The following is a 12,554-nucleotide window of genomic DNA, read 5'->3' as shown; positions in this document are numbered from 1 at the left end:
GATAACACCAAGCTGGTGTGAGTGTGGATGTGCTGGAGGGCAGGAGGGCTCTGCACAGGGCCCTGGACAGGCTGAATCCAAGGGCCCAAATCCAACAAGGTGAGGTTGAACAAGTCCCAGTGCCGGGTCCTGCACTTTGGCCACAACAACCCCTGCAGCACTACAGGCTGGGGACAGAGTGGCTGGACAGCAGCCAGGCAGAAAAGGACCTGAGGGATCAGCTCCTGCTCTGCTGCTCCTTCCCGTCTCCCCCAGGGCCCTTGCAGAGCCCCAGCCATGCTGTTTGCCCCCAGCCTGCCCACAGCCAGCCTGGGGCTGCTCACCCTGGGGCTTTTCTGTGCTGAGCATTGGGCTGGCCGTGTTCTTGAGAGAGCCTGGGCAAGGAGCCTGCAGCCCCCAGGGCCTGGCCTGAGGCGTCAGCGCTGCCCCAGCAGTGCCCATGGCCTGTCCCTGCTGCAGCCCCGGCACTGCCACCCCCAGGACTGTGCCCGGCCCCGAGAGCACTCAGGCCCTGCAGCAACACCAGGGCCACCGGGGCAGCGGGGCAGGGCCACGGCAGCAGCACTGGCAACACCAAGTGCTGCTGCTGCTGCTGGGCACAGCTGCTGGGCCAGCACTGATCTGCCCCAGCTCTGCAGACAGACATTGCTGCTGCAGCTCCAGAGATGGCAAGAATAGAGGGATCTCTGCAGAAAACTCTGCTGGGAGATCCTTTAGTTCATTTAAAGGCACAGAGAGCACAGGTCCTCATTGACACAGTCTGTGGCCACAAAGCAGGTGGATAGAAACAGAAAAAGAAATGGCACAAATATTGGCTTTTCAATGTGGACAATATTAATAAAAGGAAATTAAATAAAAAGAAAAAAAACCCACATCCAAATCAACAAGATGCATCAAAGATGAATTTTATTATAAGTGATTTGCCGAAATTAGCCAGCAGTTTAATACTCCTTAAAGCCTCCAGTCATCAGTCTCCACACTGCAGCCTTGATCTCCTGGTTCCTCAGGCTGTAGATGAGGGGGTTTAGGACTGGAGGCACCACCGAATACAGAACTGACAGGGCCAGATCCCGGGATGGGGAGGACATGGAGGGAGGCTTCAGGTGGGCAAACATAAGAGTGGTCATGAACAGGGTGATCACAGCCAGGTGTGGGAGGCAGGTGGAAAAGGCTTTGTGCCGTCCCTGCTCAGAGGGGATCCTCAGCACAGCCCGGAAGATCTGCACATAGGAGAAAACAATGAACACAAAACCGCCAAATCCCAAACAGATGGAAAACACAAGAAGTGCAAGTTCCCTGAGGTAGGATTTGGAGCAGGAGAGCTTGAGGATTTGGGGCACCTCACAGAAGAACTGGCACAGGGCATTTCCATGGCACAGGGGCAGAGAAAATGTATTGGCTGTGTGCATGAGAGCATTGAGAAAGGCACTGGCCCAGGCAGCTGCTGCCATGTGGGCACAAGCTCTGCTGCCCAGGAGGGTCCTGTAGTGCAGGGGTTTGCAGATGGACACGTAGCGGTCGAAGCACATGATGGTCAGGAGATAAAACTCTGCTGAAGTGAAATATCCAAAGAAAAAGAGCTGTGCAGCACATCCTGTGTAGGAGATGGTGGTGGTGTGCCAGAGGGAATTGTGCATGGCTTTGGGGACAGTGGTGCAGATGGAGCCCAGGTCACTGAGGGCCAGGTTGAGCAGGAAGAAGAACATGGGCATGTGCAGGTGGTGGCCGCAGGCTACAGCACTGATGATGAGGCCGTTGCCCAGGAGGGCAGCCAGGGAGATGCCCAGCAAGAGGCAGAAGTGCAGGAGCTGCAGCTGCCGCGTGTCTGCCAATGCCAGCAGGAGGAAGTGGCTGATGGAGCTGCTGTTGGACATTTGCACTGTCTTGGCCTGGGCATATGTAAAAAAAGTAATCATGGAATAGTTGGATTAGTAGAGGACTTTAAATATCCCAGCACAGCCTGGGGGCATTTTCCCCCCACTGCCTGCCCAGGGCTCTGCTGCCTGGAGCTCTCCCTGCCAACAGCTTCTTCCCTGTGCCCAGGGCTGGGTCCTGCCAGTGCTGCCAGAGCCCAGCCCAGCCCTGGGGGCTCAGCTCTGCTCTGCAGACCCCTCCCAGCTCTGGCACTGCCCAGGGGCAGTCTGGCTCTGCAGGCTCTGATGGCAACGTCAGAGCAACCCTGATGAAGCTGGAAAAGCGACACTGATGCTGCCTGAACCGGGCCCTGTGCTGATCTCAGTATCTCCCTGGATTATTCAAATGAGGGATTTTTTTTTTTCTCCACCTGAACCAAGAGATTAATATCTCTGTGCAATTTCCCATCCAGGCAAGCCAGAACTGTAGATTAAAAAAGCAGGATTTTCCTTTTAATGCCGCCCCTGACTTGCTGTGCTCCCTGTATAATCTACTTGGAAATATTCTGGAGTTCAGTGCCATGCTGGTAGCAGCCCTGAACAATGCAGCATCCTCACCACACAAGAAGAAACTTCCAAACCTTACCAGATATCTCCTTCCACCCCGATCTTGTCCCCCAGTGCTGGGATCAGCTGCCAGGGCTGGCTGAGAGCTGTCCCTGGCAGGCAGCAGAGTCCCTGCCCCAGCACAGCGCCCTGGGCTGCATGAGCCTGCTCTGCAGGACAGCCCTGGCCACCCCTGGCTGCTCTGCACAAGAGAGAATCAGAGAATGTACTCACAGGGTCTGCAGACATTGGGATGTTCCAGCTTTAGGAGATCACTCCAGGAGCTGCAGCTGCATTGTCCTGCAGCCAGAGGTTCCTGGGCCAAGGGCTGGCAGGGATTCTGCCCCAGGCACTTCTCAGCACCTTCCCAGCCCTGACTGATTGAAGCTCTCTGTGCCTCTGGGCTGTGCCCGGGCTGGCTGCAGGCAGTGCCCCAGCCCTGCTGGGCTGGCAGAAGAGCTGCTCATCAAGAGAAATGTGCTTTTGAAGCTCTTCTTGCTTACCAGGAGCTGCCTCTGTGCCAGGAGCCCAGCCCAGCTCAGCAGCACAGACACAGCAGCAGGACTTTAATGACCCTCTGGGGCTTTGTGCTCTGGCCCTGAACATCAGTCCCTGAGAGGCAGCTGAAGAAACCTCTCCAGAACTCCAAGTCAGAATCACACTCCAAAGTTTCTTGGACTTTTAATGGGTCCCACTGAGGGACACAACTGAGAAAGTGTCCCCAGGCCCCAGGCAGAGCAGAGAACTGGAGGCAGTGATGCCAGGTGGGGACAAAGAGAAGCCAAGTCTTGGTGGCCTGGGGCACAGCAGCAGGGTCTGTGCCAGCAAGGGCTGGGAGGAGACACCTTGTCCTGAGGCCCTGGGGCCTCCTGGCACAGCCCCAGCCAGGCTGGGCACTGTCAGCCCCTTGTCCTGCCCTCAGCATCCCCCCCTAGCCCACATCCCAGTGGCCTCAAGGATCTGCTGGAAGGAGTCCCTGGGGAGCCTTGCTCAGCAATGGCCCTGGGGGCTCCTTCATTCTCCCAGGGACTGCAGGTTTTTCAAAAGACTTTGGGTTTGGCTTTTGGCTTGGAGTCTGCGAGAGGTTTCTGCAATCATGGCCTCCAATTATCTGCTGTAATTAGTCCCTGGAGAGCCTGTTTCAGTAACAACACTCACTGAGCCTCATTAATGCTTCAAGGTACTTCAGTTATTTGAAGGTACTTGGTGTTTCCCTTTTGATACAGACTCTGGGAGAGGTTTGTGCAATCATGGCCCCAATTATCTGCTTTAACGAGTCCCCTGAGAGCTTTGTACTGACACTCAGTGGGGCTCATTAATACTTTGAGGTACTCAAGGTTTTTAAAGTACTTTGGATTTTCCTTTTCACACCGAGTCTTCGAGAAGTTTTTGTGCCATCCTGGCTCCCAATTCTCTCCTCCAAGGTGTCCATGACGAGCCTGTGTTGGGATGGACCTTACTGGGACCCATTCATGCCTTGACACACTTTGGGGTTTTCTTCTGACTTGGACTCCTGGACAGGTTTGTACAATCTCCTCTCAGGTCCTGAGGTTCCAGGGCTCAGCTCCAAATGCACCATGGGGCTTGTTAGCATCAAGCAAGTCCTGACAAACCATGGCTCTGCCTTGATTTACCTCCACTCTAGTGCAGTTCATTAGGAGGGTTTCCTTTTTCAGTTATGGAGAAATATTTCAAAGAGCTTCTAGCAAGTATGTATTCCTATTTTAAAGGGTATCTTTTATGGCTGTTCTTACTACACAAGAGGTGATTGCAGCATTCAGTGACTGATATTGATCCAGCAGGGACTCTCCTAAGGAGCTCTGGCCTGCTCAGAGAAGCTGTGCCTTGAGGTCTGACGCAGCATGGACAGCCTTGCTCCACATTCCCCAAGCCCATTTTGTCTCTCCTCACTCACCTGGGACCTGCTTTGCTCAGAGAACTGGCTGTACACAGCCAAAGAGGGGTCATCTTCTTTTGTGTTTTGAACCACCGTAATACCATCCCCTGGGTGGGACCCCATCAGCAAGCAGAGGAAGAACAGGAAATTTTTCTGTACTGAGACCCAACATTGATGGTAAAGAAAGCAACAGGACTTGCATCTCATGGCCAGTTTGTGGGCAGCTGTGGCCACAGTCCCTGTCCTGGCTGACAGTATGACTGATTTGGCTACTGTCAAACAGGAGAAAGCAGAGTAAACTAATGACAGAATGTTGTGATTCCATGGGCGCCCTTGCAGGATCCTCTGTAGCTGTCAGCCACCTACTCTGACAAAGAGCCAGCACTGACCACCACGGAACAGTTTTCCCTGAAATATGGTTGGGTTTGTTTTCCATTTGGCTTCAGCCTTTCAGCTCCTTCCTATCCTCACCTTTTCATTCAGAGGTTTTTCCTTTTCCACTACAGTCCATCTTCAAACCCGTGCTTCTGCCTGGCAGAAGGATCTGGGTTTGACTCTGGGAACACTCTCAGAGCTGACAGTGACAGGAGCTTGGTGCCCAGCCTCAGAACAAGGCCGGGTGACTCCGATCGCCAGCGCTCGGCACAGAGAGGCAGAGCCAGACGCGTCTGCTGCCGCTGCGGCCGTGCCAACCACAACCTGCACAGCCTTCACAGCCCCAGCGTGGGGCTGCCCCTTTGTGACACAATAGCCCATGGGGCTGCCCCTTTGTGATGCAATAGCCCGTGGTTCTCTCATTTCCATGGCTGCAAAACCCCACCCCAACTCCATCCCCTTCCCTTCCCAAGGGCAGCCAGCCCTGAGCCCAGCCTGGCCAGGCCTGAGGCTTTCACACTGTCTAGGAAGTAAACCCTCTCCAAAGCTACTTTTCAAGTCCTTTATTTCTGTAAATTAATTTCTGTAATTTATTTCTGTAATTCCCACTCAGATCTGGGTTGCAGCTGGTTGGTGTGGGAATTGGTTAATTTCTCTTCACATCAAACAAAGTGCTGGGACACAAAGAATGGCACCGGGCCGTGGAAGTAAAAGCAGCTTTGCACTCCCCAGTAGATGACCCCAGAATTCAGCTGGCCGATAGCTTTAGAGAACAAATTGACCATCCAAATATTCCACTTTTGCTCTGCTTCATTGTTCTAGGGGTTTATTCCCTGCTTGCTTTTTTTGCATAAACACCCAAACCCAACATAAACATGATCTGCCTCAAAACATTTCTGATCTTGGCAGTTCCTGACAATTCAAACTTTTCATGATGGAAATAGCACAGGGCAGGTTATTCTGAAAAAAGTGGATAAAACTAATCCTGCTTGATTTGGCAAAACTAAGCCTGAGCCATGGGACCAGTGGGTCTGATCCCTTTTTCTGCATCTGCAATATTATTTCTTCAAGTCTCGGGTGTCCTGTCTATTCAAAGAAGCTTTGCACTCTGCATCAGATGCCCCCAGTGTTCAGTGGGCCCATATCATCAGTGTATCTCTAGGGTGTAAACTGGCCATGCAAAGTTCTCCCTCATTGTGGCAGGGGTTTATTCCTGCTTGCTTTCCTGCAGACACACCCAAACCCAACATTGCAACACCTGCCTCAAAACAATTCTCATTTGGACTGTCTCTGAAAATTCAAACCTATACTCAGAGCGTTTCCCTGTCCCCAGGGCCAGGCTCCAAGGCTGGCCTCTCTCCTGCACAGAATGAAGAAGAGCTGCTGCCCTTGCCAGCGGCTCCGGGGTCTGGTGATCAGCGCTCTGAAGGCAGCTTTGTACACACCCTGCCCCTGAGCGGAGCAGCATTCCTGGGAATTGGCACCACCTCTGCAGCCAACATCCTCCAGGACAGCTGCAGGAACGAGATTGCAACAAGTGCTGGCTGAAGGAGTCTCCAGGCTGCGGCAGCCCTTCACCTGCTGGAATCATCTTGTGCTGCCATGGGAGAGCAAAGGGGGTGATGGGCTCTTTGAAAATGAGGGTCTCCTCCATGTGCTGCTGCTTGCTGGGCTGATACAGCTGCTGCTGCCTTCCCCCACAGCTGTGTCAGGAGCCTGCCTGGGAAAATAACACTGCCAGTGCCAGTGCCAGCCACTGATCCCTGCCATGGCCCTGCCCACAGGGCATCCTGCCCACCAAACCGCTCCAGTCAGGTGATGTCAGACAACATCAAAATACATTCAAATGATGCATTTCCCACTTTCTGGCAAAATTGTGGCCATACAGTCCACGTGTTGGAGGCAGACTGCTGTTGGCAGAAGGGGGAAGCCCCAGCAGCTGCTCTCCCCATGGCAGCAGAGGCAAGCCTCCCACCATGCCCACTGCTGTAGAACCCAGTGCTTTGGAGTTGCTCCCACTCAACTCAGGCTGCTGCTACAGCAGCAGCATCACTTCACACATTTGATAACAGACTTGGAATGGCACACAGGACTTGCCCCAAGAGGTACAAAAAATTTTTTTAAAGTGGAGTGGGCAGGAGAGTTAGAATAGTTTGCTCCTTTTTAATACAAGCATACCTGATTTAAGCAGGGACACTGGGCTAATCATACTGGGGACCGGTTTGTAATTCTTGTCTCTAGCAATTCCCACCAGTTTGCAAGCATTTTTCACTAAGGGGTAGATAAGATTTTACAGCACATCCATGAACAAGTCTGAGCCTGAAGTCAATGCACAAGAAAATACTCCCAAATCTGCCACCCATGGGAAAAGGAAGCAGAAAAGCAGATGAAACAAGTGCCATTGCAGCTAAATTGCCTGTATTTATCCCATGGTCCAACCTTCCTGTACAAAAGCACCTCAATTCAAACACACAGCTTAAGATCAAGGAATAAAAGTGCTTTGAGAACATTTAAAGCCTGATTCCTATTACTTTCAAGGAGAGGTCAGTGCTAAATTCCTTAAAAACACAAATGCAGGTCTATTTGGGACTGCATCCTTCAAAAGCACAAATGGAGGTTTAGAATTGCAGAACTTTTTCCATTGGAAAAGACCTTTAAGATCATAGAGTCCTTCCCATAATCTGAGACTGCTGACACTGCCAAGGCCACCCCTAAAGCCTATCCCAGGACGGGATGCTATTGGCATTCTTGGCCACCTGGGCACCCTGGCTCTCAGCCACTGCCAGCCAGCACCCCCAGGTGCTCTTCTGCTGGGCGGCTTCCCAGCCACTCTGCCCCCAGCCTGTAGCCATCCATAGGGGTGCTGTGGCCCTAGGGGAGGATGGGCACTTCACCTTGTTGAACCTCACGCAAGTGGCCTCAGCCCATGATCCAGCCTGTCCAGATCCCTCTGGCAGATCAGCACTCCCACCCAGCTTGGCATTGTCTGTAAACTGCCTGAGGTGCCCTTGATCCTCTCTTTCCCATCGTTGGCAAAGATGAGAAACACAACTGGTCCCAGTGCTGAGCCCTGGGGAACACCACCTGTGACCAGGCACCAGCTGGATTTAATTCCATTGAATTCCACCCCTCCCTGGGCCTGGCCATCCTGACAGTTTGTACCCAGGGAAGACTGCACTAAGATCTTCAGTCTTTATCTCATTCCTTGTTCTGTGTTTCCACCCACATGAAGGAAAAGACAGAGATTCTCCTTAGCCCTCCTTTTGTTGCTGATGGATTTACAGAAGCATTTTTATCCTCTTTGCAATTTTCTAGGAAGAAATTCTCTGATGGATTTACAGAAGCATTTTTATCCTCTTTGCAATTTTCTAGGAAGAAATTCTCTACAGTGAGGCTGTTGAGGCACTGGGAACAAGTTGCCCAGAAGAGCTGTGAATGCCTAAGGAAGGGTTTGCATCTGCCCCTGCTCTCTCCACTTCCCTTCTTAGTCATGACATGGGGGGCCTGAAGCAACTCCAGACTGAGGACAAGGTGAACATGGCTCAGCCTCACACAGAGGTGAGGGGGGAGCTGGGCCGCTCTCTGCTGGGAGGAAGGGTCTTGTGGCAGCCCAGCCAGGCTGTGCACATTGCCAGGGAACAGCTGTGCCCTGCATGTGGCCCTGCAATGAGCTGTGCTGCTGCCAGTGCCCCGTGCAGCTGGAGGGCTGCTCAGCTGTGGGGCAGGGAGAGGAGCAGGAGGGTGCATGTGCAGCTGAGCCATTGCTGGAGAGCACAGGGCTCTGGGCTCCCTGCTGTCCCAGGGCAGCCCAGAGGCCAGGCTGTTCCTGGGGTGCCTCTGTGGAAGTGGGGCAGGGTTTTTCCTATGGCCTACTCCAAGTGTCTGCCAGCAAGAGCATGTTTCCATATGCAGCTATTTAGAAGTTTCCAGGAAGTCTGTCCCATGAAATATGGAGCTTCAGATGATTTTCTTTTGTATTGCTGGCTCTGTTGCATTTTGTGTCTCCCCTTTGCAGATCTGACTGCCTACAGCCTTACCAAGCAGTTTTCTCTGGACACTTCCAATGTTCTGTTACCCACAAAGTCTTTGTCTCCCATCCAGAAGAGCTCTAATTCCTCCAAGCTCAGGAAGAAGCTGCTGCCTGTCTGAAGAGTGTACAAGAATAGGATTTATGTGTTAGGCTTCATAGTTAGATATGGATATATATTCTGATATTTAGATGTCGTTTTGAATAAAGGTTTTGATTGTATCTTTCAATTTTGATGACATATTTTTAATTCTATATATTTTATTTTTGTTATTAAAAAAAATAATTAAATAAACCAAAAGGAGAATGTGAGACCAGGACCTGCCAGCCTAGAGATTATGGGAGTGCAGCTTGCTTGATGTGCCAGTGTCTCACCACATCCTTTCCTCACTGCACATCTCCACTACCTCTTTTGTCACATTTTCTTTCTGTCATTAGTGCTGCTCTTTGTTACTTGGCATTACAACAGGGCCACACATTGACATGTTTGGGGGACAATGGAACCAAAAGATCCTGTATAGTCAAAAGATTTCTACCTGGATATGTTGTGTGCTCTCAGAAGGCCTGAGCAAAGAAACCAAAAGAAGTGTACCCAAATGCCAAAGCTTTGCTCCTTTGCAATCTCACACAGATCTGGCTCACAGGTGACTTCAGGCACAATTTCATAGGTAAGAGGAGGATGTGTATTTCACTGGGAAAAGATGCCCTGCTTTGGAATAGTTGTCTGTATGTAGATTTACCCAGGACAGCAGTCCAACAGTGTTTTTTGAAACTTGCTTGCCAAGGGATGAGTGGGCTGTGAGGCCAATAACAAGTGACAAGGGTTCCTCAAATCTATTGCCACTCCAGCCTGGGTGCCCTTCTGCCCAGGGCTATGGGATCATTTGTTCCCATGAACCAGTGCTAGCCAGGGTAATGAATTCCTGCATAGCTGGAACAAGCAATTCTGGATTCCGCTCCAGCTCTTGGTGGGCTGCATGATCATTGACAATGCTGCCTTTCCAGAAATTATTCTACAGTTTCCTTTCATAGTCATTTGAAGATTTAAACTTCACATTTCAATTTGTTTTGCCTTAGGGAAAAATACTTCTGGGCCCAGTGCAAACTGTAACCTTTTGACAGCAAAGTCCTCATGGCTGCCAGCTTCTGATGTTCTAGAAGAAACTGCATGTGAATGTGTTAATTTTCTGAAGGAGAACTCTGTCTGACTCTGTGTCACGTGGCTGCATGTGTTGGCATAGCTATGGGTCTAGTCCTGGCCTAGTAAAGCCCAGGCAGGGTGGCATGTTGCAGGGAAAACAAGTCCACGAGCTTATGGGGTTGCCATCACCAGCAGAGCAGATGTGTCCTTTGGGGATTTCTCTGGAGACAAAATTAAGGACCTGCTCCATGCCACAGTACTCTCTTAGATCGTTCTAAACTATCCTAAAAAAGACAGTGAAACTTAACATACCCTTGCACAATCACTGTTTGAATAGGGGCATTTTTGTCCCTCTTCAAAGGCATTGCTCTTGCACACCAGAAACATGAACATCCACCAATAGGAATGATGCATGGTCCTCCTGGTGCTGCTTCAGAGCTCTGGGAAGTGCAGACCTGGGTATTGCCAATGGGAACACTTAATTAGCATTTCATGCTCCTTCAAGATGCCCACATCTCAGGGCTTTTAGTTTCAAAGCAGCCACTGTATTGCTCTAGGGAAGAACAGTAAATGGGAAACCGCGATTGCCAGCCTTGCAGGGGTGTGGGGGAAACCTGGAGTGTCTGTGTCAAAAGATGAATGGGAAGCGTGCAATTGCCAAAGCCAAAGCTTTGTTAGGATAGCAGGGTCAGTTCTTTACTGCCTGCTTGCATGGAAATCATTTCAGAACCTCCTTTTTGTATCTCGTGCAGAAAAGGAGATCTTAATAATACCATGCTACTTAAAAACACATTGTGATGCAGATCTGCAGTGATTCCCAATGAAGCAAACTGCCTGCTTTGTCACTGCCACCTCTGGTGACCCTGCAAGAGACCGTAGGGTATGCCGTGCCTGTTTTATATCCAAGCAAAGCTTGAGTTTGCTTATTAGTGTGGAATAAATACAAGGGTAATAAAATGGACAATTAAACTGGTCACTTTGGAGGATATGCTCATGCTTTCACACGTCAGTCCTGTACCTCATGCTCCCAAGGCTTGTTACTCATCATGAAATATTTCAATAAAAAAACACAGCTCCTGTGTTACATCTGAATACAATTGGATCAGATCATCAAGAATTCTGTGGTCAGGAACAAGACAAAAGCCGTCTGACACTCACTTGCAGCTGTCCTGGATTTCTGCAGCCCTTTGTGAAACGCTGCTGTAGGCAGAGTGTTTGGAGTTGGTTTGGGCCTTTATGAGAGATCTGTGTAACAGCATGCTGGGCTCTCCTGGCAGAAAACTGTCCAAGCCCAGGGACATGGTGCCGGCAGGAGTGGAGCAGCCCCGCTCCCAGCCCGAGAGCGTGAGCTGAGCCACGCCGGGGAGAAAAGACACCGAGGGGCTCCAGCCCAGCTGCTTCACCTGCCGTGACTGCTCCACATAGCTCTGCCTCTGGGAGAAAGTCGACGCTGGACAAGCATGGAGCTTTCATCTGCTGCTGGAGCTGCTCCGTGACAGCTCCTGCTCTTCCTGAGGGAGAACCCAGCACCACCTTGTAACGCGTGTCCTGGGGGGATTTTCCTCCGGTATTCTGGGTCTTTGTCCCAGCAGGGGGACGGTGAGGTCTGGCAGTTTGATATCTAGAGCTCACTGGCCTTTTTGCTTGCTTTTCAGGTACTCTGCTTGTTAATAAACTGTTGCAATTTTTTTCCACTTTCATCTATTAGTATTCATTTCCTGTTACTGGAAGGCGATTCTTGGAACACTTTAGAGGAGATGACTCATTGCAGAGTGTCCTGTATTAAGTTCTCCCAAACTGTGTGAGACACATGGCTTCACACAGGAGCAGCCCCAAGGCTGCTGAGGGGAAGGCACAGAGGAAGACAAACCCAGTATTTCTGAGGGGAATTCCTTGACACCAAACCAACCTGAGTCGTCCAACAGCTGACCTGACATTTTGAGACATGGGCCAAAGGGGAAAGCTTGCAGTGTGTTTGGTCCAGGCCGGGTCATGCTCAAGGCAAAGGTGTGTCAGTGCACTTGGCTCCTTCTCTCCTCATTGTGTCCAGCACACACAGGAGCCCAGAGCTCCTGCAGAAACCATCACAGCACTCAGTGGGAGCAACTTGTGTCCAGTGCTCACACAGAGCCGTGTCCAACACTGCACCTCATTGGAATGAGGAACTGTTCCAGCTCTTTTAGGAGCTAAGGAGGTTTGGCCTTCAGATCAGCTCCTTCCCAGCTCTTGATTTGCTGCCCTGGCTGAGTTGCTGCTTGTGGCAGCACTTGTTGCACAGCTGCCAGCCCTGCTCTGCTGGCCAGCAGCCACTGCAGGAGCTTGTGCCAGTGACATTGAACCTTTCAGATCTTCCTCAGGAAAGCTCAGGGCAGAACTTGTCAAAAGAGCATTGCCTGGGCCATGCCTTTGACATTAAATCTCTCCTCTGTGCTTGGTGCCACACACAGTAAATATCTGAGGAAGCAAGTTTTCTGCTCCAGAAATTTCTTAAATCAATCAGTTAAACTGTAACAGAACACAATCTGGGATGTGTAATCTCACTTTAATTCATTGTGCAGAAAGCTTCAGAGAGCTGTGTGACCTAAATGACCTTGCCACCAAGAACTCAGAAAAATGGGAGAGATGGAATCAGTAGCACAAGGATCTGCATTGTCA

The 12,554-nt window shown here is 50.8% G+C and overlaps 1 protein-coding gene and 1 pseudogene across 1 annotated transcript; one reads left to right on the top strand and one right to left on the bottom strand.

The window, feature by feature from the left end:
• Nucleotides 1–12,554, top strand: part of LOC135305609 (zinc finger protein 850-like) — a 398,104-nt pseudogene that overhangs the window by 294,940 nt on the left and 90,610 nt on the right.
• On the bottom strand, nucleotides 890–1,529 carry LOC135305992 (olfactory receptor 14J1-like). The gene has a single exon (XM_064429565.1). The coding sequence runs from the start codon at nucleotides 1,527–1,529 to the stop codon at nucleotides 942–944; it is 588 nt and encodes a 195-aa protein (XP_064285635.1). The 3' UTR covers nucleotides 890–941.

Source organism: Passer domesticus, chromosome 8 (assembly GCF_036417665.1).
Source record: "Passer domesticus isolate bPasDom1 chromosome 8, bPasDom1.hap1, whole genome shotgun sequence".
NCBI lineage: Eukaryota > Metazoa > Chordata > Aves > Passeriformes > Passeridae > Passer > Passer domesticus.
The sequence above is the reverse complement of the archived record's forward strand: the minus strand, read 5'-3'. Positions and strand labels throughout refer to the sequence as shown.

What these genes read in the sequence shown, in the direction of transcription:
- LOC135305992 (XM_064429565.1), bottom strand. Translation starts at nt 1,529, where the DNA reads ATGTGCTTCGACCGCTACGTGTCCATCTGCAAACCCCTGCACTACAGG.